At 39.6% G+C, this 24,647-nt stretch overlaps 1 protein-coding gene across 1 annotated transcript in view; it reads right to left on the reverse strand.

The window, feature by feature from the left end:
- Positions 1 to 910: 910 nt before the first annotated feature.
- Positions 911 to 24,647, reverse strand: part of GBP6 (guanylate binding protein family member 6) — a 29,359-nt gene continuing 5,622 nt past the window's right edge. Inside the window, exons 3-11 of the mRNA XM_055403150.2 lie at positions 23,850 to 23,977; positions 18,223 to 18,332; positions 17,843 to 18,039; positions 7,848 to 8,093; positions 6,285 to 6,565; positions 5,381 to 5,593; positions 4,296 to 4,398; positions 3,764 to 3,957; positions 911 to 2,083 (exon numbers count right to left, since the gene is read on the reverse strand). Of these exons, the coding sequence (XP_055259125.2) occupies positions 1,862 to 2,083; positions 3,764 to 3,957; positions 4,296 to 4,398; positions 5,381 to 5,593; positions 6,285 to 6,565; positions 7,848 to 8,093; positions 17,843 to 18,039; positions 18,223 to 18,332; positions 23,850 to 23,977 (1,694 nt within the window). The 3' untranslated portion in view covers positions 911 to 1,861. The remainder of the gene's footprint in view (positions 2,084 to 3,763; positions 3,958 to 4,295; positions 4,399 to 5,380; positions 5,594 to 6,284; positions 6,566 to 7,847; positions 8,094 to 17,842; positions 18,040 to 18,222; positions 18,333 to 23,849; positions 23,978 to 24,647) is intronic.

The raw sequence follows: 24,647 nt of genomic DNA on the forward strand, positions 1-24,647 counted from the left end.
CAGAATTTTCTCTGGTCAGATCCTGAGACCTGGCTTCCACTCCAACCATGTTGTGGACTGAATGCTTGTGTTCTCCAAAATTCATTTGCAGAATCCCTAACTCCCAATGTACTTGGAAGTGGGGCTTTGAGAGGAAATTAGGTAATGAGTGTGGGGCCTTTATGAGTCTGATTAATGCCCTTATAACAAAGAAATATGAGGCATTCCTTCTATCACTCTTCCAAAACTGTGAGGACACAATAGGAAAGTTGCCATCTGTGAAGCTTCAAGAGGACACTTAAAAACAACCCAGCAGTGCTGACACACACTTTTGGACTTACAGCCTCCAGAACTGGGAGAGAGAAACATTTCTAGTCTAAGTCATCCAGTCTGCATTAGTTTGTTATACAGCCTGAGCTAAGACAAACCACGATTCTCATCACTATCATGTGGGTACTTGACTTTTGATGTTTAAATGCCAACACCTGGCTTCCGTGTATCAGCGTCCAACAGCCCCAGCACTGTCAGGGCAGCCGGTTCTTCATGGTACATCCCTCATTCTACTCTTGCCTGCAGCAGAGAGCCACCAATGGACTTGCAAGCATGATGGAATTCCTCTCACCAGGGCATATTCCTAATGTTTAGTAATTTTCTTCCAACATCTTACAAGTGTACGTCATAGAAAGTAAAGGCAAAGAGTCGGACAGAACTTGGTGACTAAACCACTACTGCTAAAGGTTCCTCTAGCTGAGATATCAAGGGGTAACAGCAAAGTTTATACCTTATATTTGAAGCAAATGTAAGGGATTAAAAACCAAACCAAGATGAAAACAAAACTAGGATTCAAATTTTATGCCTTCTAGTGTTTTGCTCCAACTCATTGAACAGGCTAATATTTCTAGAAACAATGAACAATTTTATCATCTAACAGTCAATTTCAAATTCCATTTATTATCATTTTTAGTATTATACTTTATTCTTTCTTTGTTATTTGAGAAATGACAATAAAGCTTTATAGAAATGAAAAGATAGACGATATAATGAAAAACATGTATCCCTTCCACCCTTAATGCCAAGCTGTCCCTCCCCAGAAGAAACCAGTGATATCAGTTCTTCAAGAGACATTCCATGCATCCATATAAATGAGTGCATGTAATAACTGCAGTTTTTATGGTGAACAGATAATGCAAACTGTTTTCTACCTCAGTTTTTTTCATTTTACAATACATCTTCAAGCTTTTTCTATATTTATGCAGATAGACTTCCATTGTCGATTTATTTACTGGCTACATAGTATTCCAGTATATGTACATGCAAAATGTATGTTATTAATACCACCTATATAGATAGATATTTAAGTAGTTTTCAGTCTTTTGCCATTAAAAGAGATGCCTCAATGGACCTCTTGTATGTATATGTGCATGAAGCAGTAGTAGTGCTAGTTGCTCAATCATGTCGAGCTCTTTGCAACCCCATGGACTACAGGCTGCCAGGCTCCTCTGTCTATGGGATTCTCCAGGCAAGAATACTGGAGTGGATTGCCATTCCCTTCTCCAGAGAATCTTCCTGACCCAGGGATTGAACCTGGGTTTCCTGCATTGAAGGCAAATTCTTTACCATCTGAGCTACAGGGAAGCTAAATGTGTCTGTGTGTGTGTGTGTGTGTGTGTGTCATTTTGCACACATATATTTCCTAAAAGTGAAGATGCTGTATCAAAATGTCTATGCATTTATTCTATCTAAGGTGGGCCAGGCACTGATGTTTTTAGTAACCATTTATTATATTTAAAGCCTTGCTAAATGAAAGTGAAAAGCATTCACACCAAACATAGGCCAGAGCATATACATACATTATATATCTCTAATTTCTTTAAAAGGAGATCTACTTTTTAAATAGGGAGCTCACGCCGCTCACAATCTGACCAAGAAGTTTGCCTGGAGCACACAATACTGAAGCAATCTCTCTGCCAAATTTGTCCAAGACTAGTGCAACCCAGGAAGTATTATCATTAGTATTATCAATCATATTTCTCAAATGATTTATCTCTGCACTCATCTTCTCAGATTCCTGTCTAAATCCTTCTTCAAGCAGAAGTTTCTGGACCTAAAAAAAAAAAAGAGTGAGGAGAGGAGTAAAAATTTTAAATTCCTATTTTTCTCGAGGATTATATTTTCTCAAACTTTAAAACTTAATCAAACTGTCTTTGTTTTATTCCTAAAATTGTTCTCTCTTACTCAATCAGAAAGTGAAGAAGAACCAAAGAGCCTCATGATGAAAGTGAAAGAAGAGAGTGAAAAAGTTGGCTTCAAGCTCAACATTCAGAAAACTAAGATCATGGCATCCGGTCCCATCGCTTCATGGCTTCATGGCAAATAGATGGGGAAACACTGGAAACAGTGGCTGACTTTATTTTTCTGGGCTCCAGAATCACTGTGGATGGTGATTGCAGCCATGAAATTAAAAGACACTTGTTCCTTGGAAGGAAAGTTATGACCAACCTAGATGGTATATGAAAAAGTAAAGACATCATTTTGTCAACAAAGGTCCATCTAGTCAAGGCTATGGTTTTTCCAGTAGTCATGTATGGATGTAAGAGTTGGACTATAAAGAAAGCTGAGTGCAGAAGAATTGATGCTTTTGAAATGTGATGTTGGAGAAGACTCTTGAGAGTCCCTTGGACTGCAAGGAGATCCAACCATCCTAAAGGAGATTAGTCCTGGGTGTTCATTGGAGGGACTGATGTTGAGGCTGAAACTCCAATACTCTGGCCACCTGATGCAGAGAGCTGACTCATTTGAAAACACCCTGATGCTGGGAAGATTGAAGGCAGGAGGAGAAGGGGATGACAGAGGATGAGATGGTTGGATGACATCACTGACACAATGGACATGGGTTTGGGTGGACTCTGGGAGTTGGTGATGGACAGGGAGGGTTGGCGTGCTGCAGTTCATGGGGTCACAAAGAGTCAGATAGGACTGAGCGACTGAACTGAACTGAACTCAGTCATGGAAGGAAAATTTTGTAAACAAAATATCTACCAGTTTGGACCTGAACATTAAGAGAAACTGTAGTTTACAGCCTTGCTACTACTCATACACCATTGGATTTAGCCTGTGAAGCTAAGCCTGACATGAGGACAAATACATGTTCTAGGCAAAAGATGCCAGGTATGATTACACTAAGTCTCAGCCCCACTCAGGATGGTATAGTCACCCAAATCATAGACATCTGTTCTAAACACACCCAGATGGACAGTGAGAGAATTTCCCTTTTGCCACATGATAGCTTGGGTATCCACCCCTGGAGACAATGCAGCATGTTTAGAAGCTGTCCCTGCCCTGTGTTTTTTAAGTCTGGGCATTGCTGATATTCTATGTCAGCAGAGATCCACCTCAGGGCTTTTGGGTGGTAGCAAGGTAACTGGCAGTGACCCTCATAAAGCAAACCAGTTAAACACATGTGGTTGGAATATCCATTTAACCAAGCCTCATGAGATCATTTTAAAACTCCCGAAATTTTATAATAGGGTTTATAAATACAAACCCTATTTATATTCTCTGATGGCTTGCAGAGGCCCTACGCCTCTTGAAGTCTCCAGCGTCTACTTACAGAGTAGAACTCAAAGACTTTGGAAGGATTCAAAGTCTTTGGGGTTTTAATGAATCACAGGCAGTAAAGGGAATGGTGCTTCCCTCCATGGTCTTGCTGTAACCTTTGCCCATCCCTTCCTGAGGTCCCAGGGCAATGACCATCGAGCACGAATAAGGTCACAGCCTGACTTACCTGCAGCTTATGCTCCAACATCATAGTCTGCTCTCTCAGTAGGTTTTCTCTTTCCCTCGCCAGCTTCCCTGTCAGCTGGGCTATGTTTTCCTGGAGACTCCTCTGTTGTGCCTCCATCTCCTGCTGCTGCTCCTGCAGTTTCCGTCTTAGCAGCTCCTGTTCATTCTCAGCTATCTCTTTCTTGGCCCGCTCCTCTGCCCCAGGAAGGTTTCAGAGAGGGAAGAAAATAAGGTAAGAATTGACCTCTACCCTCCTGACCTCAGAGACAAAATAAAGTTGGAAAGGGAGGTGGGAAATCTCTGAATTCCTTGCCTTGTCCATATCACCAAGAGCATATTCCAGAATGTGATGGGAGTCTGCCTGCTGTCTAACCCCATTGTGATTGCATAATTCCTTTCCCTGTTTTCTGATGTAGCAGAGTTGTTCCACAGAGGGAGAGGACGCTCCTTGTACCAGGGCTTTAGTCTCACACCTGTCAGAGGGCACTGCCCAAGTCTACCCATTCCCCTGTGAGCCAAACCCTACCCCGTACCTGCTACAGCCTTCTCCCCATCAGTGAGGGCTTTATCTGCTTGCAGGATGGATTTCTCGACTGCCATCTGTGACTGCAGAAAGCTCTGGAGGACCTCATTTTCCTGAGGAACCAAGGAGGAACACAGAACTTAGATTTCCATTGGGGAAATTAGTGCAAAAACAATCACGTCCACATACTTTTTCTTATGTTTAAAATTCCACAGTAGTTCCCTACAAGTCTAAGCTCCTTAGAGTGACCTGTCTTCCTTCCGTCTCCCTCCCAGTGCTACTTCCTTCTAGCCACTCCAGACTCCAGCCAGTCAGAACTATCTTCAGTTCTACAAACCCAAGATCTCTGGTACTTTTATATATTTGTCTTCCCAGTGTGAAATATTGCCTCTAAACTGTGCTGTTGTTTTCCTCTGCTACTTGCTGGCTAAAACTTATGGCAACTTTGTTTAACCTGCTAAGCATCTCAGTTCAGATCTTTAAGATGATGACAATAAGTGTAGATGCATCTTAATGTCATTTGAAGGATTAAAGAGTCTAAGGAAAGATCCAGGAATACCATTCCTGGGCATATACTCCAGGAAAACCAAAATTTGGAAAGACACTTGTACCCCCAGTGTTCATTGCAGCACGATTTACAATAACCAGGCATGGAAGCAACCTAGATGTCCATCAACAGAGGAACAGATAAAAAAGATATACATAAATAGAATATCACTCAGCCACAAAAAAGAACAAAGTAATGTCCTTTGCAGCAATATGGATGGACCTAGAGACTATCAAATTGTGTGAAGTAAGTTAGACACAGAAAGCAAATATCATATGATATCACTTATATGTGGAGTCTACAAAACCAACCAATATAATATTGTAAAATAATTAGCCGCCAATAAAAAAAATTTTTTTAATTTAAAAAATAATAAAAAGGTACAAATGTAGTTATTAACGAATTTCATACAATGAATCTTAAGACCTAAAACTTTGATGATATCCCCAAGTTCTCTTATTACCCACACTTGGTGTTTTGCTCTCTGATTTTCAAGAGACCCTCTGGACTCTATTCTGTAGGCTCCCCATGCTCCCCTTGTTCCTCACCTTTACTCCTTTCCTGGGCACTTGGCAATAGTCCTGTTGTAATCTTTCCATTGCTTTCCTGTAGAGTTTGTGCCCTCCAGGAACAGAGAAAGCACCTGCTGTTATACTTTCCATTAGGGCCTTGGAAAGCTCATCAAGTTTAGCCTGGCAGTATTTGATAGATGCCTCTTCATTCTGCAGCATAAAACCCTCCTTCTTATTCTTTATGACTTCCTGCAAGGGAAATATAGAGAGATGTCTGCAGAAAAGTGAAGAAGAGGAGATAAAATTTCAAAGAATCTAGTAGAAGGATTGGTCTAACTGCTGTCCTTATGAGAAAAGTATTTTTTTTTTTTTATCAAATAAAAAAGCAATCACAAGACCTGATCTATCACAACCCTGAAAACTCTCTGATAGAGCACAGGAAATTTTCTCAACCTCCCTTCAGGTTCTTCATCTGAAATGTTGGAGTAGCATTATCTCTTCTCTGTGTTTTTTTGCAGTTGCAACATTCAGTGTTTCTACTTTCAAAGATATGGCAAGGAGCAACCTAAGTTGAAATTGGCTTGGAATAAGAGTCTGATTAGAAAAATTTTAGTTCCTGATCTAAGAGTGTGTTCAAAAGAGAAAGAAATCAACTTAAGAATGACTTGTGCATGTGCTCTAGACAGCACTGGAATCTGCAGAAGCATTTACTTCAAAAGGATATCTATACTGGTTCTACAGCAGAGATGAGAGACATTTCCAGATAAACTTCCCAAGATTTGGTAGAAAAAAGAAGAAAATGTTGTCCTTTCAAACTCTATCCCTCATGTGAACACAGACTACTTCATCCTTGAGTGAGGGATGAGCCATGGGGACCATAAGGGCACTGCTAGGCTTCATTATTCAAGGGGGGGGAATGGTAAATACGAAGACAAATTACCACAAGACCCCTCTGGAATTCCTGATCTTTGTCCTTGAAGGAGCGCTCCATGAAGATGGCAATGGCTTCCCTCTCACAGGCTGTGTGCAGCTCCAGCAGCTCCTGGAGCATGTCTGTGGGTAGGTTCAGTCTCTGGGTCATTTGCTCACTGTAGTGGTCAGCTGCCTTCTGCACAGCTGCTGAGTTCTCCAGCTGGGCTAGAGTTGCCACTGCGTTCTCCAAGCAAGGTACAGCTCCGGTATTGATGGTATCCACATAGGTCACAACCAGAGTCCTCAGTCCTGAACAAGTCAGGACATTTAAGGGATAAATATTATCAATCAATAGGCATCAAGATTCTGAGACTACATTTTTAAAGACACACATGCTCACACACACACACACACACCATCCCCCTTTCTACTATCACTACCTTCATTTTCTTACTGACTTTATTTTTATGGTTTTCCAGCCCACAGGGCAGAAAAAATTGAAAATCTACCTCTATGTAACAAACTAGGAGCCATTTGAAATATTAAAAGCAAAATAGATTGCATAGGTATTAAGATGAGACGGTATATCAGATTATATTTACTCACAATTCTGAGGCTTTGAATGGATTTTTCAGTGATTTATGGACTAGTATTTATTTTTGGTCCACTCTAATCTTCCAAAAAACTAAAAGACACTTTAAATTAAAAGATGCTTGCTCCTTGGAAGAAAAGCTATGACCAACCTAGACAGCATATTAAAAAGCAGAGACATTACTTTGCCAACAAAGATCTGTCTAGTCAAATGTATGGTTTTTCCAATAGTCATATATGAATGTGAGAGTTGGACCATAAAGAAAACCGAGTGCCAAAGAATTGATGCTTTTGAACTGTGGTGTTGGAGAAGACTCTTGAGAATCCCTTAGACCTCAAGGAGATCAAACTAGTCAATACTAAAGGAAATCAGTCCTGAATATTCATTGGAAGGACTGATACTGAAGCTGAAGCTCCAATACTTTGGCCACCTGATGGAAAGAACTGACTCATTTGAAAAGACCCTGATGCTGGGAAAGATAGAAGGCAGGAAGAGAAGGGGACGACAGAGGATGAGATGGTTGGATGGCATTACCAACTCAATGGACATGAGTTTGAGCAAACTCCAGGAGTTGGTGATGGACAGGGAAGCCTGGTGTGCTGCACTCCATGGGGTAGCAAAGAGTTGGACATGACTGAGTGACTGAACTGAACTGAATCTTCCAAAATATCTTTTGTATTCTACTTGCAAAGAACAGTTATTATATAGGACTTCAGAAAATGGAAGATTCTGTTTTTATACCCTGATAGTTTTTTTCAGTAGAGGAATTTTTCAGATAAGTGGAAGCCACAGATTTCAGTGACAAAACTTGCCATTTAGGGAAGGGATTTGTAAATTCCCCAAAGTAAGATAATTATGAAGCATACACATTTCTTCATGGAATATGAGTGTCTGTAAAACCCAAATTCCATATAGAATCAAACAAAAATACTGAAAAACACATTATATAAAATATTCAGCACACATCAACCCCCATGGAATCAGGGAAAAGAGACTCACGATTCCCAGTGACAGGGATCCCCTCTTTGAGGGTCTTGACTTTTGCATTGGTGAAGATGTAAGAACAGAAGTTGTTTGTTTGTTTCAGGAATTTAGGATCCAGTTGGTCTTCAGACACATTCTCAATATTGTATAGGAGTTCTTTGTCATTTGTTGGCGAGTCAAACACAAAACACTTCCGTGTTGGAAAGAAATGCCTGATACACTCTCTGGATAGATTGGATGTTCTGGCTTTGGGATTCCTGCCTGAAGGACAGAAAAACAGATTAGAGTGGGAAGACTTTTGAAACAAGGGAGCTCATGGTGTTCAGGACAGGGATTCACGTTTCTATGCTGTCTTCTATGCTAATAACTTATTTAACATACTCAGCACGTCCTCGCACATAAAACTTACACCATTGATATAACTCTGGAGAGAAATTTAGGGAGACATCTGATTCAGTAAAAGAAACCTAAAACTGATATCCGCAGACCTGCATGCCATAGAGCCATTGTCTCTTAGATATCAGTTTTAGGTTTCTTTTACTGAATCAGATGTCTCCCTAAATTTCTCTCCACACGACTGAAGTGACTCAGCAGCAGCAGCAGTCTCATGTAGGAATTGAGCTGTGAGACCAAGAAGAAGAGCCATAAATAAGGGTTAAAGGACAATATTTGAAATATTGGGAATGACACTGATTATTTAGGGAAAACGATTTTGATGCTAAAAAATACTTGGTACAGAGTTAGCTAATTTTTAGCAAAAACCTCTGAAGGGTAAATATAAGTTAAAAGCAATTTTAAGATGTCACCACTAATCAATCAACTCTTTGACAAAAGTTATTATATTTGATCTGACAGTTGGCCTCTTCTGACTAGACAATTTCTCAATAGATATTTTGAGAAAGCATAAATAGAAAAATTAAAGCAAGAATGAGTAAATGAGAATTGATATCTCTCTCAAGGTTTCATCAGATACAGCCACTGTAAATGTAGCCCATAAAATAATTCATCAATTTGTAATTAAAGCACGGGTAAATATATGAGAATTAGGAGAAAGCTGGGATGAAGAAGGTAAAATGAATGTTCTAAAAATTATCAGAAATATTGAAAAAGCATAGATTGAAAAGACATACACTTCATTAGGTTTATTTAGAATATTAAGTCATTTTTTACATGATATTCCCAGGTGGTACTAGTGGTAAAGAACCTGCCTTCCAATACAGGAGACGTAAGAAATGTGGTTGGATCCCTGGATCGGGACGATCCCCTGGAGGGGACAAGGCAATCCACTCCAGAATTCTTCCCTGGAGAATCCCATGGACAGAGGAAGTCGCAAAGTCAGACACGACTGAAATGCTTAAGCCCAGCACTATACAGGATTAGAAAGATCCCTGTTTGAGAATAAAATCTACCTATGTGAAATGCACTTTTTTTTAAATTAGATAGATGTTTCATTATAATTTCATGCCTAACAAGTATCTGGTCAGTTGTTTTCCTCAACAAAGAAAAGCAGAAGCCAAAATAGGGAACACAAGCGTCTGGTCTTTAGAAGGCTTTAGGACTCATTGTGCTGCTGCTGCTGCTGCTAAGTCACTTCAGTCATGTCCGACTCTGTGTGACCCCATAGACAGAAGCCCACCAGGCTCCCATGTCCCTGGGATTCTCCAGGCAAGAACACTGGAGTGGGTTGCCATTTCCTTCTCCAATGTGTGAAAGTGAAAAGTGAAAGTGAAGTTGCTCAGTCGTGTCCGACCCATAGCAACCCCATGGACTGCAGCCTACCAGGCTCCTCCATCCATGGGATTTTCTAGGCAAGAGTACTGGAGTGGCTTGCCGTTGCCTTCTCCGATGACCCATTGTAATCTGGTGCTAGTTTACAAATGGTATAAAAAACAAAACTGGTTTTGAATAATTTCACTTTACCTTACACTTTACTTTTCTTAAATGAACAGAGACTCCAGTGGCTAGAGCTTTGCAACCCACTTTCCAGCCACGATTCCTACAAACTTTGATCTAGTCTCAAGTACAAATGCAACCCTGTAGTGGGAATTCCTAATAATGTAATTTCATAGCCTTGAAAAATTCCACAGAAATAGCACCTGGAAAAACAGCATATATTAAGAAACTGAATTAATGATTATCTATCATGTTTTTCTTAAGAATAATCTTCTTATTACAAACCCCAAGGCCAGACCCAGTAGTATGACTGGGATCATGAAAGCATAGACCTTAGGATCACCGGGTCGGCATTAGGCATGAACGCTGCCTATGCACTTGCTGATTGTTCCCGAGACTAGTCCAAAAGGGAACTGCCTGGGGTAAAAACAAGGAGATCTGGTCTATCTCAGTGTAGTGTCTTGGGAAAGATAAGATCAAAAATAGTCTTGTAGTCTGCAATTAGGAATAAAAGCTGGACTCAGAGTGGACTCTGCACCTCAGTCCAATAGAGGTTGCATGTCCCCTGACCCATTGCACCAGATTTCGTGTTCTGTCTTCATTCTTGTCACTCGCTCCCAGACTGTTAGGACAACAATTGGCCCCTAATGTGGGGCTGGAGCAAAAGACTGCTAGGACTGAAAGTGAAATTACAGAGACACAGAACCTGGGAGAGTTGAGAGGCCTCTGAAAATTCCTGCTGGTAAATCTTCAGGTATTTAATCAGGGTTAAAATGGTAAAACTCAGCAGTGGCCACAGGACTGGAAAAGGTCAGTTTTCATTCCAATCCCAAAGAAAGGCAATGCCAAAGAATGCTCAAACTACCGCACAATTGCACTCATCTCACACGCTAGTAAAGTAATGCTCAAAATTCTCCAAGCCAGGCTTCAACAATATGTGAACTGTGAACTTCCAGATGTTCAAGCCAGTTTTAGAAAATGTAGAGGAACCATGTATCAAATTGCCAAAATCTGCTGGATCATCAAAAAAGCAACAGAATTCCAGAAAAATATCTATTTCTGCTTTATTGACTATGCTAAAGCCTTTGTGTAGATCACAACAAACTGTGGAAAAATATAAAAGAGATGGGAACACCAGACCACCTGACCTGCTTCTTGAAAAATCTGTATGCAGGTCAGGAAGCAACAGTTATAACTGGACATGGAACAACAGACTGGTTACAAATAGGGAAATGAGTATGTCAAAGCTGTATATTGTCACCCTGCTTATTTAACTTCTATGCAGAGTACATCGTGAGAAATGCTGGGCTGGAGGAAGCACAAGCTAGAATCAAGATTGCCAGGAGAAATATTAATAACCTCAGATATGCAGATGACACCACTCTTATGGCAGAAAGTGAAGAAGAACGAAAGAGCCTCTTGATGAAAGTGAAAGAGGAGAGCTGAAAAAGTTGGCTTGAAGCTCAACATTCAGAAAACAAAGATCATGGCATCTGGTCCCATCACTTCATGGCAAATAGATGGGGCAACAATGGAAACAGTGTCAGACTTTATTTTGGGGGCTCCAAAATCACTACAGAAGGTGACTGCAGCCATGAAATTAAAAGATGCTTACTCCTTGGAAGAAAAGTTATGACCAACCTAGATAGCATATTAAAAAGCAGAGACAATACTTTGCCAGCAATGGTCCATCTAGTCAAGGTTATCGTTTTTCCAGTAGCCATTGACGCATGTGAGAGGTGGAATCTAAAGAAAGCTGACTGCGAAAGAACTGATGCTTTTAAACTGTGGTGCTGGAAAAGACTCTTGAGAGTCCCTTGGACTGCAAGGAGATCTAACCAGTCCATTCTAAAGGAGCTCAATCCTGGGTGTTCATTGGAAGGACTGATGCTAAAGCTGAAACTCTAATACTTTGGCCACCTGATGCGAAGAACTGACTCACTGGAAAAGACCATGATGCTGGGAAAGATTGAAGGCGGGAGGGGAAGGGCATGACAGAGGGTGAGATGGTTGGATGGCATCACAGACTCAATGGACATGAGTTTGAGTAAACACTGGGAGTTGGTGATGGACTGGGAGGCCTGGTGTGCTGCAGTCCATGGGGTCGCAAAGAGTCAGACACGACTGAGCAACTGAACTAACTGAAAATGGGAAATGTTGAGAGTGCAGAACACTATCACTCATGTATTTGTTTATTAAGACAGCTCTTGAAAGTGGGAGGAGCTTCAATTAGTGAAGGGGGATTATTAGAATTGTCACAAGCTGTGGATAAATATTGCTGCTGGTTCCCATCAATAGGGACCTTGGATTTAAAAGTCTGGGTAAAGGTTGGAGCCAAGTTTAAAAAAGAACATGCAAAAGGAACTCCACTCCCTATTTCTATTTGGAGTGTGTGGGCATTAATTAAGTCAGTACTGGAACCTTAGCAGACTTCTGATTCTTTTGATGAAAATGATGATAATTCTCTTGAAAAACCTCAAAGGTCAGAGTATATGGAATCTGAGGGAAAGGGCAAGCCATCTGCAAAACTTGCTCCTTTGGCTCCCGAGGAAGATGATGAGGGATTTTTTTCCCTCTGTCTCCTCCCCCTTGTCCTCCAAATCAATATAGTGAGGACAGTCACCAAATTATGTTCAATCAAGGTTATATGCCAGGATTGGCACTGGGTGAAAATCAACAAGGAAGAATTTGTCCTTTGACTACTCAAGATTTCAAACCGTCCCCTTTTCACTAGTAGCCACTGCTCCTATTAATCTTCCTCCACCCACACCTCTTAATTGGAAAACAGATCAACTTGTGTGGATAGAGCAGTGGCCTCTAAAACAAACAAACAAAAAAATGGAGGCTTTACGTGAATTAGTTAATGAACAACTTCACAAGGGACATATTATTGAGTCCTTTAGCCCCTCGAATTCTCCAGTGTTCATTATACAAAAGAAATCAGGTAAATGGAGAATACTTACTTATCTGAGAGCTGTTAATGCTGTTATTGTTCCAGTGGATGCTTTGCAGCCTGGTCTACCTAATCTTAGTACAATTCCAAGAAATTTGCATTTGTTTGCTATTGATCTCAGAGATTGTTTTTTCAATATTCCTTTACATCCTGATGATAAACCTGGATTTGCCTTTTCAGTTCCTTCCATTAATTTAAAGAAGCCACATAAAATATTTCAATGGACTGTATTACCTCAAGGTATGCTTAACAGTCCCACTATTTGTCAAAATTTTGTAGCCAAGGCTTTACATCCAGTGCGATAGCAATTCCCTCATGCATATATCATTCATTATATGGATGATATACTATGTGCCTTACCTGAAATTGATAGCCTAAGGAATGTTTTTAAAGCTAAAGGAATGCTTGGAATGTGCTGGCTTATATGTTGTTCCTGATAAATTACAATACACTGAACCTTTTTAGTTCTTAGGAAATAAAGTCACCCATACTGCAATCAAACCAAAAGATGCAGGTACGCAGAGACTCAATTAAAACTTTAAATGACTTACAAAAATTACTAGGAGATGTTAACTGGATTCGGCCTAAGTTAGTGATTCCAACTTATTCTTTATCCCATTTATTCTATTAAGAGAAAATCCAGAGCTTAATAGCTCCCAACAACAAATTCCTGAGGCTGAGACAAAGATAGCAATTACAGCACAAGCTGTATAAAACTGCCAAATAGACAGAATAGACCCTTCAGAGCCTCTTCAGTTGTCTTCCCTACCCCCACTCCCCTACTGGGTTGATTATGCAAACTCCTTTAATAGTTGAATGGATATTCTTAGCTAATTCACAAACAAAATCTATTACCCTTCACTTAGGTGTGGTAGCAAATATAATTCTAAAAGGAAGAGAGTGTGTTCAACAGCTTACTGGACATGATCCCTGCCTTATTTTCACTACACCAACCTTCAAGGAATTAAAACATTCTCTTCAAAATTCATTATCCATTATCTTGGCAACAAGCTTTAGCTGTCCAATATGTAGGACATATTGGCAACCGCTATCCTGATTTGCCTATCTTGCAGTTTTTAAAGCAAACAAGATGGATTTTGCCTAGAATTACCAGTGTCAACCCCATTCCCTCCGCTCCTCTCAATTTTACAGATGGCACTAGCTGAGCGAAAGCAGGATATACAGGTATGTTTATGCTAGTAATTGAAACACCTGGATATTCTGTACAACAAGCAAAAATTCTAGCTATTATACACATATCACAAAATATTCCCCAAGCAATTAATATCTTATCTGATTCTCAATATTCTGTACATGTCACTAAACATATAGAAACAGCAACTATTAAGGATACTATCCCATCCACATTGTATACACTTTTTACAAATTTACAACAGGTGATTCGACACTGACAGTTTCCATTCTACATTACTCATATTCGGGCTCATACTGTTTGACTAGGGGCTTTAACAGAAGGGCATACTCAAGCCGACGCCCTTTTATTTCCAGCCTTTACAGAGGCATCAGCCTTTGATGACATGACACATTGTAATTCAAAATATTTAAAAACCAAGTTTCACATCACTTGGGCTCAAGCTAAACAGACTGTGAGGACTTGTCCTACATGTCAGATGGTTGCAATAACCATGTCTCCAACAGAAACTGGGGGAATTAATCCTCGTGGCCTGAGGCCAAATCAGATCTGGCAGATGGACGTAACTCACGTTCCATCCTTTGGAAAGCTTGCTTATGTACATGTCACAGTTAATATTAACTCTAAATTTATCTGGGCAACTGCTTGCCCTGGAGAATCTACAAGACATGCTATTTCACATTTGTGTAGCTGCTTTGCTACTATGGGCCTTCCACAAAATATAAAAACAGACAATGGCCCGACTTACAGTAGTTCTGCTTTTAGGGATTTTTTAAAGGCTTGGTCTATAAAACATCATACAGGAATTCCCTGTAATCCCCAAGGACAAGCTATTGTAGAACAAGCTAACAGATTCTTAAAGAAACGTTACAAAAACAAAAAGGGGGAGATAGAATGTCACTCCCACCACAGCAAAAATTATATAAAGCATTATTTACTTAAAATTTTTTGCATCAAGATAATGATTTCACTGCAGCAGAATGACATTTTATAAAGGAACAAAAAGAAATTCACCCCAAACCACCTGTTTGGTGGTATGATCCAGTAACACACTCATGGCATAGGGGGCATCTGATAACCAGGGGAAGGGGTTTCGCTTGTGTTCCACCAGGTGATTCAGAAACACCCGTTTGGATTCCCTCACGTCATCTGAAACCGTATCATGAGCCAACTCCCATGAAAGAGATGATTCACATGGGACGTAGAGCCCCCAGTTATGAGTTTCAGAAGCCTGAGTCTGAAACAAACAAAGATAACAATTCCCCTCCCGTCGACTCATCAGAACAAGATCCCCACTTGGGGACAAATTAAAAGATTAACACAGAAATCAGAGGAGATCTTAGAAAATGAAGGGAAAGCTGTCACTCCTAACAACCTGGGTGTTGCCATGTTAGCTCTTATCACCACCGCAGCGAGTATACCCCTAGCAACAGCTGAATCTAAAAATTATACTTATTGGGCATGTATACCTAACCCCCCATTACAAAAACCTGTTGATTGGGGGTATTCTGTGATCCCTGTTTATGTTAATGATTCTTCCTGGATACCAGGACCTGAAGATACACGCCTTCCTCTTTTTAAGCAAGAGGAAGGGACTCCATTCATTGTTGCTTATGGGTATGGATCCTGGCCAATTTGTGTAGGACCAGCTACAGGAAGACTTAAATTATCATGCAAGCCTGGTTGTTAATTCTTTAAATAGCAACTATACTAAGATTTAGCTACATCCTCTCTCTGGTCTGAGTTTTGCTTATAACAACTCTGCTACCCGACAATGACACCAAATCAGACAGACCTTTAGGCGAGCATCTCAAGCTACCGGCTGAAAAACAAGATCGTATTCAGTGGGATAATTGTTGTGGAACTGAGTGAGTAATTTTGATTAATGGTTCCTATGGAATTGTATGGGACTGGTCCCCTAAGGGGTAGGCAGTCTCTAATTGCTCTCATCAAAATCAATCCTGCAATCCTCACAAAAGGCTGTGTTGGAAGCTGCATAAAGTCTTTCACCATACTAATATTACCACTCATTTAGATCATCCAATTATATGGCATGGTAGTGGCATGTCTCCCCTCTTCCCACAATTGGATCAAGGAATAGGGCAAGGAGAGATTTGGAAATTGGCTTTAAGTCTTTAAAAATTCCAAATTTGGGACGGATGTTATTCCGATAAAACTAATTATTCCTTGACATTTAATACCAGTGCAAACTGGACATTTCATATTCAGGATTGTGTGAGAGATCCTTATGTGCTCTCAAAAGGAACAATTTCTATCAATGAAAGTGTATAAAGAACTTTCTTGCCAGAATTACAAATTATATACTTGCTTAAATTCTCCACTTTATAATTCTAATCACTCATTTGTTATATGAAGAAGATGAGGAATATGGCTTCCAGTAAATCAAACCAGACCTTGGGAAGGCTTTTCTGAAACACATCCTCTTATAAAAGTTATAAAGAAAGTACTACAAATTCCAAAAGGTTTATTGGACTCCTTATGGCAGCTATTATGCGAATTGTTACCGTAGCCACGACAGCAGCAATAGCCAGGGTGGCACTTCAAACTATGTAAACGGCTACATTTGTACAGCAGTGGCACCAAAATGCAAGTTCTGCCTGGGGAAGTCAAACCCACATAGACCAAGAAATTAATGAACGATTGATTGATTTAGAAAATGCAGTTCTCCTACTATGGAACGAAGTAAAAAATTTTAAATTACAAATTCATCTTAAGTGTGATTGGACTATCTCTTCATTTTGTGTCATACCTCATAAGTATAATCAAAGTGCATATACTTGGGATCGATTATCTAAACATTTGAGAGGACACATTCATAATAATCTATCCTTAGATATTTCCCAATTACAGGCTGCTGCTGTTGCTGCTGCTAAGTCACTTCAGTCATGTCCAACTCTGTGCGACCCCACAGACGGCAGCCCACCAGACTCCAAAATCCCTGGAATTCTCCAGGCAAGAACACTGGAGTGGGTTGCCATTTCCTTCTCCAGTGCATGAAAGTGAAAAGGGAAAGTGAAGTTGCTCAGTCGTGTCTGACTCTTAGCGACCCCATGGACTGCAGCCTTCTAGACTCCTCCGTCCATGGGATTTTCCAGGCAAGAGTACTGGAGTGGGTCACCAGTGCCTTCTCCGAATTACAGGCTACTATTTCTAATATGCAGAATGCTCACTTACAATTACTCCCAGAAACTGATTTATTTGAATAAATTGAGGAAAGCTTACATAAACTTAATCCCATGATGTGGATTAAAACTTTAGGAGGAAGATTGCTTGGTACTATACTATCAGGATGTAAATTTTTAACTGTTTTGTGTCTAGTCCTCAGATGCATGAGAAAAACCATCTGAGAACTGATGAAAAAGGAAGTTGTTCAGATGGTGTATCTACTCCTGCAAAAACAAAAAAGGGGGCGATATAGTGGGAATTCCTAATAATGTACTTCACAGCCTTGAGAAATTCCACAGAAATAGCACCTGGAGAAACAGCATATATTAAGAAATTGTGTTAATGATTATCTTCCATGTTTTTCTTAAGAATAATCTCCTTGCTACAAACCCCAAGGCCAGACCCAGAAGGGAGTATGACTGGGATCATGAAAGCATAATAGACCTTGGAACACCGGTCAGCGTCAGGCATGAACGCTGCCTATGCACTTGCTGAGTGTTCCCGAGACTAGTCCAAAAGGGAACCGCCTGGGGTAAAAACAAGGAGATCTGGACTATCTCAGTGTAGTGTCTTAGGAAAAATAAGATCAAAGATAGTCTTGTAGTCTGCAATTAGGAATAAAAGCTGGACTCAGAGTAGACTCTACACCTCAGTCCAATAGAGGTTGCATGTCCCCTGACCCATTGCACCAGATTTTGTGTTCTGTCTTCATTCTTATCACTCGCTCCTGGACCATTAGGGCAACACAGTCCCAAAGATGATAGACAGTGTTTAGTAAATCCCACCCTCCACTGGACCATCCACTGCCCGGTCTTGCTCTGATACCTGGAATCAGCTTCAAGGCATTCTCTAGGTATTGATCTTCTGTGATAGGGTGACCGTTTAACTTCAGCTCCAGGGTGAAATCCCGAACAGCCCAGATAAAGTCTGGAAAGAAACTCACAAACTCTGTGGAATCTTCTACTCCATCAGGACTTGGAGAGGACTTGGCCTGGATAAGTTCTGTGAGCTCTGTCACATAGCTAGGACTTGGTTAAAGAAAAGCAACCGTCTCCTCACAATTCCTACATTTCCCTAATTAAAAAGTATTATCATCACTCCCCCTCTGCTCCACCAAAGGCAACTAAATGACAGGGAAGGAGAAATGACTCTATCATTTTCATCAAACTCGGTGAAACTTGGAGGTTCAGTTTCTGGAAGGATACTGCAGCTGTTCCAGGGCCTGGTGGTTGATGGTGCTCGTGCTATTGTAGACAAAGGTGCTACATAGAAGCACAGCCAGGGCAAAGATCCACGAATCGTTCTTAGGGTCACCCTAGAAATCACATTTCAACAAGAGGTTTAAGAGTTTACTCCTAAATTAAACATTCATTCATCCATTGATTCTATCATGCTTTCATGTATTATTTCAGTTAACATACTCACCACGCATAGACACTATTTGAAGACAGACTCAAATACAGATATCAGCTTTGACAATTACAAAGACATTGTTTATGTTTGTGATTTTTTTCATATATAAAGTGATTCTAATCTTCATAAGACTTTCTTTTCCCTCAATGGATGAAGGAAAATAACCTATACGTAATAATAGTACAGTACTTGGTATGTAACTATGTATTCAATGGTGAGTGTTAGCACTTATTCGTTCCACACATATTTATTAATCATAACTCACATAAAATAGACCATAGTTGGCATAACTGAGTTTTTAAATTATATTCAATCAATAAATATCTGCAAAAGTTACTCAATACTTTCCCACTGTTTTTAGATTTCAAAAAGCAATATTAAAAATGACAATTATTCTTTTCAGGATGCCTATTTCAAATAAGTGACAAACACCCATAATAATGAATGCAGCAAAGATGACAGTGTCTATGGAAAGCTGATATCTTAGTAATGTCTGTAAGCAGTGACACTTATAGCTATAACATTAAATTAAAATTCATGTCTGTGAAGGAAGAACCGCACTATGAAAGTTGGAGAAAGAATGTGACATGAAAGCTTCCTCCAAGTCTTGAACTGAGTATTAAAGAATTGGTAAAACGTGGACTTCAAGAAATGAAGGTGTACTAACGCATACATATGGAATTTAGAAAGATGCAAATGATAACCCTGTATACAAGACAGCAAAAGAGACACAGATGTATAGAACAGTCTTTGGGACTCTGTGGGAGAGGGTGAGGGTGGGATGATTTGGGAGAATGGCATTGAAACACGTATGCTGTCATATGTGAAACGAATCACTAGTTCAGGGTCGATGCATGTTATAGGATACTCGGGGCTGGCGTGCGGGGATGACCCAGAGGGAGGATAAAGGGAGGATAAAGGGAGGAGGGAGGTGGGCGGGGGGTTCAGGAGGGGAAACTTATGTAAACCCGGGGCAAATTCATGTCAATGTATGGCAAAACCAACCAATATAATATTGTAAAATAATTTGCCTCCAATAAAAAATAAATTAATTATTTAAAAATAAATAAATAAATAAAAAGTCAGACACAAAGAAAAAAAAAAAAGGCTTTCATGATCTAGATTACTGTGATGGTGTGATCACTCACCTAGAGCCAGACATCCTGGAATGGAAGTCAAGTGGGCCTTAGGAAGCATCACTATGAACAAAGCTAGCAGAGGTGATGGAATTCCAGTTGAGCTATTTAAAATCCTAAAAGATGATGCTGTGAAAGTGCTGTAGTCAATATGCCAGCAAATTTGGAAAACTCAGCAGTGGCCACAGGACTGGAAAAGGTCAGTTATCATTCCAATCCCAAAGAAAGGCAATGCCAAAGAATGTTCAAACTACCACACAATTGCACTCATCTCACACACTAGCAAAGTAATGCTCAAAATTCTCCAAGCCAGACTTCAGTAGTACATGAACTTCCAGATTTCCAAGCTCGACTTAGAAAAGGCAGAGGAACCAGAGACCAAATTGCCAACATCCATCGGGTCATCGAAAAAGCGAGAGTTACAGAAAAACATCTACTTCTGCTTTATTGACTAAGCCTATACCTTTGACTGTGTGGATCACAACAAACAAGAAAATTCTTCAAGTGATAGGAATACCAGACCACCTTATCTGCCTCCTGAGAAATCTGTATGTAGGTCAAGAAGCAACAGTTAGTACAGGACATGGAACAACAGACTGGTTCCAAATCAAAAAAGGATTACGTCAAGGCTGTTTATTGTCACCCTGCTTATTTAACTTATATGCAGAGTACATCATGTGAAATACTGGGCTAGATGAAGCACAAGCAGGAATCAAGATTGCCGGAGAAATATCAATAACCTCAGCTATGCAGATGACACCACCCTTGTGGCAGAAAGTGAAGAAGAACTAAAGAGTCTCTTGATAAAAATCAAAGAGGAGAGTAAAAAGTTGGCCTAAAACTCAACATTCAGAAAACTAAGATCACGGCATCCGGTCCCATCACCTCATGGCAAATAGATGGGGAGACAATGGAAACAGTGAGATACCTTTGTGACAGCAGCCATGAAATTAAAAGATGCTTGCTCCTTGGAAGAATAGTTATGACCAACCTAGACAGCATATTAAAAAGCAGAGACATTATTTTCCAACAAAAATCCGTCTAGTCAAAGCTTTGGTGTCTTCAGTAGTCATATGTGGACGTGAGTTGGGATATAAAAAAGCTAAGTGCTGAAGAATTGGTTCTTTTGAACTGTTGTTGGAGAAGACTCTTGAGAGTCTCTTGGAGTGCAAGGAGATCCAACCAGTCCATCATAAAGGAAATCAGTCCTGAATGTACACTGGGAGGGCTGATGCTGAAGCTGAAACTCCAATACTTTGGGCACCTGATGCGAAGAAGTGACTCATTTGAAAAGACCCTGAGGCTGGGAAAGATTGAAGGCAGAAGGAGAAGGGGATGACAGAGGATGAGATGGTTGGATGGCATCATTGACTTGATGAAAATGAGTTTGGCAAGCTGTGGGAGTTGGTGATGGACAGGGTAGCCTGGCATGCTGCAATCCATGAGGTTGCAAAGAGTCGAACACGACTGAGTAACTGAACTGAACTTAACTGAGTGTGTATCTGCTAATCCCAATTCCTAATTTATCCATCCCCATTTCTTTCCTCTTTCCTCTTTGGTAACCCTAAATTTGTTTTCTATGTGTGTGAGTCTATTTCTCTTTTGTAAGTAAGTTCATTTGTATCATTTGTTACACTCCACATGTAGGTGATATCATATATTTGTCTTTCTTAGCTTACTTCACTTAGTCTGATAATCTCTAGGTCATCTATGTTGCTGCAAATGTAAAAAACAGACACCCTCATAGAGTTTTCCAAATGCAGCATATTCCAATTTTTCCAAGTTATTAAGAGACAATAAGTCGTGAATATTTATTTACAAGATTAATATTTTGTCAGAAATAAGAAATAAATTTAAAAAACATTTAATAATTCTGTAAACATGTTTTTTAGGAAAATGGAAATGGAATTTTAATTTTTATATAGCTGTTTATTACCAATGCTATCCTCAGGCCAGCTAATTTAAAAGTAAAACTTCCAAGATTAGGAAACTCATATACTTGTTAAATCAATGGATTGATTAAATAAAATATAGATCTTTTTTGTCTAGATAGTCACTGTAATTATAGCTTGCATATTCTCTAATAAAGTGATTCATAGAATTAGGCACTACTCTTAGTATTTCATTTTAATGTGAACAATAATAATTAAGATTGTATCACACTTTTTCTCCAATTTAGCTGTTTTTAAATATTTGCTTTCTTTTTAATATTTGATTAGTTTTTCAGATGTGCCTCTTTATAAGTTTTAAAAACATTAGTTATGATAGAGTCTGAAACTCAAGAGCGTGAAATAAATGAAGATTTTATTTATGTATTAGCATCAAAAAAAAAAACAGAAATGAAGGTGATCCCATAGACAGAAGCACTCACAGAGGCAAAATTAGAGATGGGAGAACACTGGGGTCTTATAATTAAAATAGAATTATTTCATTTGACTGGAGCAGAGGGTGAGTGGAGAAGTGAATTTGAAGCTCTAGTGAAACCTGATGAAGGGCCTTAAAGGCCAGGCTAATTTGTTTGTACAAATCATAGCATTTTGTAAATAGTAGCATAAATCTATATTTTATTTCTACTGTAGAGGGTGTGTAAAGCTGCTGCCTAGAGCAAATGGAAAAACTGATTTATGTCAAGACAATTCTATACGGGAGTTTAGGGGAAAATAGTCTATTCATTACTTTATTTCCCCAAAACCAAGTCTTAGAAAATAATCAATTAGAAGAAGAAGTGGCATTTATGGCAAACAATCAATTATTTCAACAAGACTATATCATTGTTTGATATACGACTTTCAAGATAAAAACAGAATTTCTAATTCTCCTTTGGGAAGAAATATAAAAAGCTATAGAAATTTAGGTACTATTTCCAAATAAGTCTAAAGTTAATGAAAAAAAAGAAATATAACTTCTTTCATCCATTAGTAGAAAGCTAAAATACCAAAAAATCCATCTCAAAATGTTTCTTGTAGGACAAACATATGTTTTCTAGAACCACCACATCTAGGGGTATCTCACAGCTTTCTAAAATGCTCTGTGAGCAGTTGATGAATTTCATCATCCATTCCGTTCCATCGCTCAGTCGTGTCCCACTCTTTGCGACCCCATGGACTGTAGCCTACCAGGCTTCTCCGTCCATGGGATTCTCCAGGCAAGAATACTGGAGTGGGTTACCGTTTCCTTCTCCAGGGGATCTTCCCGACCCAGGGATCGAACCCAGGTCTCCCGCATTGGAGGCAGACGCTTTAACCTCTGAGCCACCAGGGAAGCCCGATGAATTTCATCATAGAACATGTAAACTCATCTCTTAACTCCAACCTTTAAATACACTCTTCATCTGATAGCTAAGAAGATGAATCAAAAATCCTTCCTCTCTCCCAGGTTGATGTTTTCCCTCTTTTTTACCAACATACCTTTACAACTTCACTGTAAGTGATAGAAACTGTGAAGGCCTGCCTGGATCACCTTTCAAGACTGAAGGACTTATTCCCCTAGCTGTTGAGAGTGCCAGTGAAAGAGTCTTCGGGTGTCAGCCCTATTAATTAGAAAGGCTCCCAAAGTAACTTTTCAATAATTTACTAGCACCATTGTCCCAAGTCAGAGCAACTCAAAAGGACCATTCTTGCCCAGATCTTCCAGGGAATTGACAGGAGTTGGTGATTGCAATGTAGTTAAACTTCTTCCTCTGTCCAACCTGCTTCTTTACCAATCATCCTTTATTAAATCTGACTGCACATGTGTGGTCTTTGAGAACAAGACCTTTACTTTGGTCACTGATATCTACCTTATTTGGGCTTCCCTGGTGGCTCAGTTGGTAAAGAATCCACCTGTAACGCAGCAGACTTGGGTTTGATCCCTGGGTCAGGGAAGATCCCCTGGAGAAGGAAATGGCAATGCACTCCAGTATTCTTGCCTGGGAAATCTCACGGACTGAGGAGCCTGGTGGGCTACAGTCTGTGGGGTCGCAAGAGTCAGACACAACTTAGCAACTAAACCACTAACACAATCTACCTTATTAAGTCCAAAGGCCTAGAATTCAGCAGTTCAATAATTATTTATTAAAAGAAATCAAGTCATCCATGCAGAGCCAAGAAATAAAATATTTTATTTAATATATATCTAATATTCTTTCCTAGAAGTGGGATTCAAACAAACCATAGTTAACCTCATTTACTATAGTTGACTTCTGGATTTTACAAATAGACTACAGCAGCTAAAGTTCTATGATCATCAAGCAATAAGGAGAAAATCCAGAATAAAAAGGATTTATCTATGACCTTCCACCTCACCTTTTCCACATCCCCCAAGCCCTCGGTGTCCAGAAGGACCAGAGTGTGGTTTGGCTTGGAGGGGTGGGGCACACACCACATCCAGATGCCCTTGGTTTCAGACTGCACTGTGGAGCCCAGAGGGAAACCTGCAAAGGGAGGGGAGAAAGGAATATTCAATCACAGCAGATAATCTAAGCCGCCAAAGGGTTACAAAGTCAGACTTACTAGAATGAGAGTACCTTAGTACATATGATGGTGCTGTCTCTATCTCACCAAGAATGCCCTACTTTGTGTGTTCTCTGTTTCAATGGGAAGGGGATATTAATTGCGATAATGATGCCAGCAAGGGTTCAGCATGGAGACAAAGAGGTATCCATGAATCAGATAAAACAGAGGTTATGGCTAACTGTAACAAGAGCATTTTGAAAGAATGGTGAGTTTCAAAAGTGGAGAAGTGGATTACAGTGAGATATGGGCATGGAAAAAAGTAAAAAAAGAAATTGAGATTGTATTTTTTCCAGAAAAAAATATTTTTTAAAAAGTGGGAGAGTTTGAGAGTTTTTAGCCATAATAGGATATGAAATCCAGGAAGAATTTTTAAGATGATAGATAATGAAACATCTTTATATGTTGTTGAGAATATTCAATAAAAACAAAATGTTTTGAAAGTGAGAAGACAACTGCAAGAGCACAGTATTTAATCAGGTAAGATAAGGTAGGATTTTTGCATATGTTGAAGAAATTTTGCTTTACAGGAATAAAACAGAGAACATGATAATAGATCACAATAAGGTAGTGATTTAGTGGTGAGAATTA

This window comes from Moschus berezovskii, chromosome 4 (assembly GCF_049115385.1).
Source record: "Moschus berezovskii isolate FMDL1 chromosome 4, NW_MosBer_1.0, whole genome shotgun sequence".
NCBI lineage: Eukaryota > Metazoa > Chordata > Mammalia > Artiodactyla > Moschidae > Moschus > Moschus berezovskii.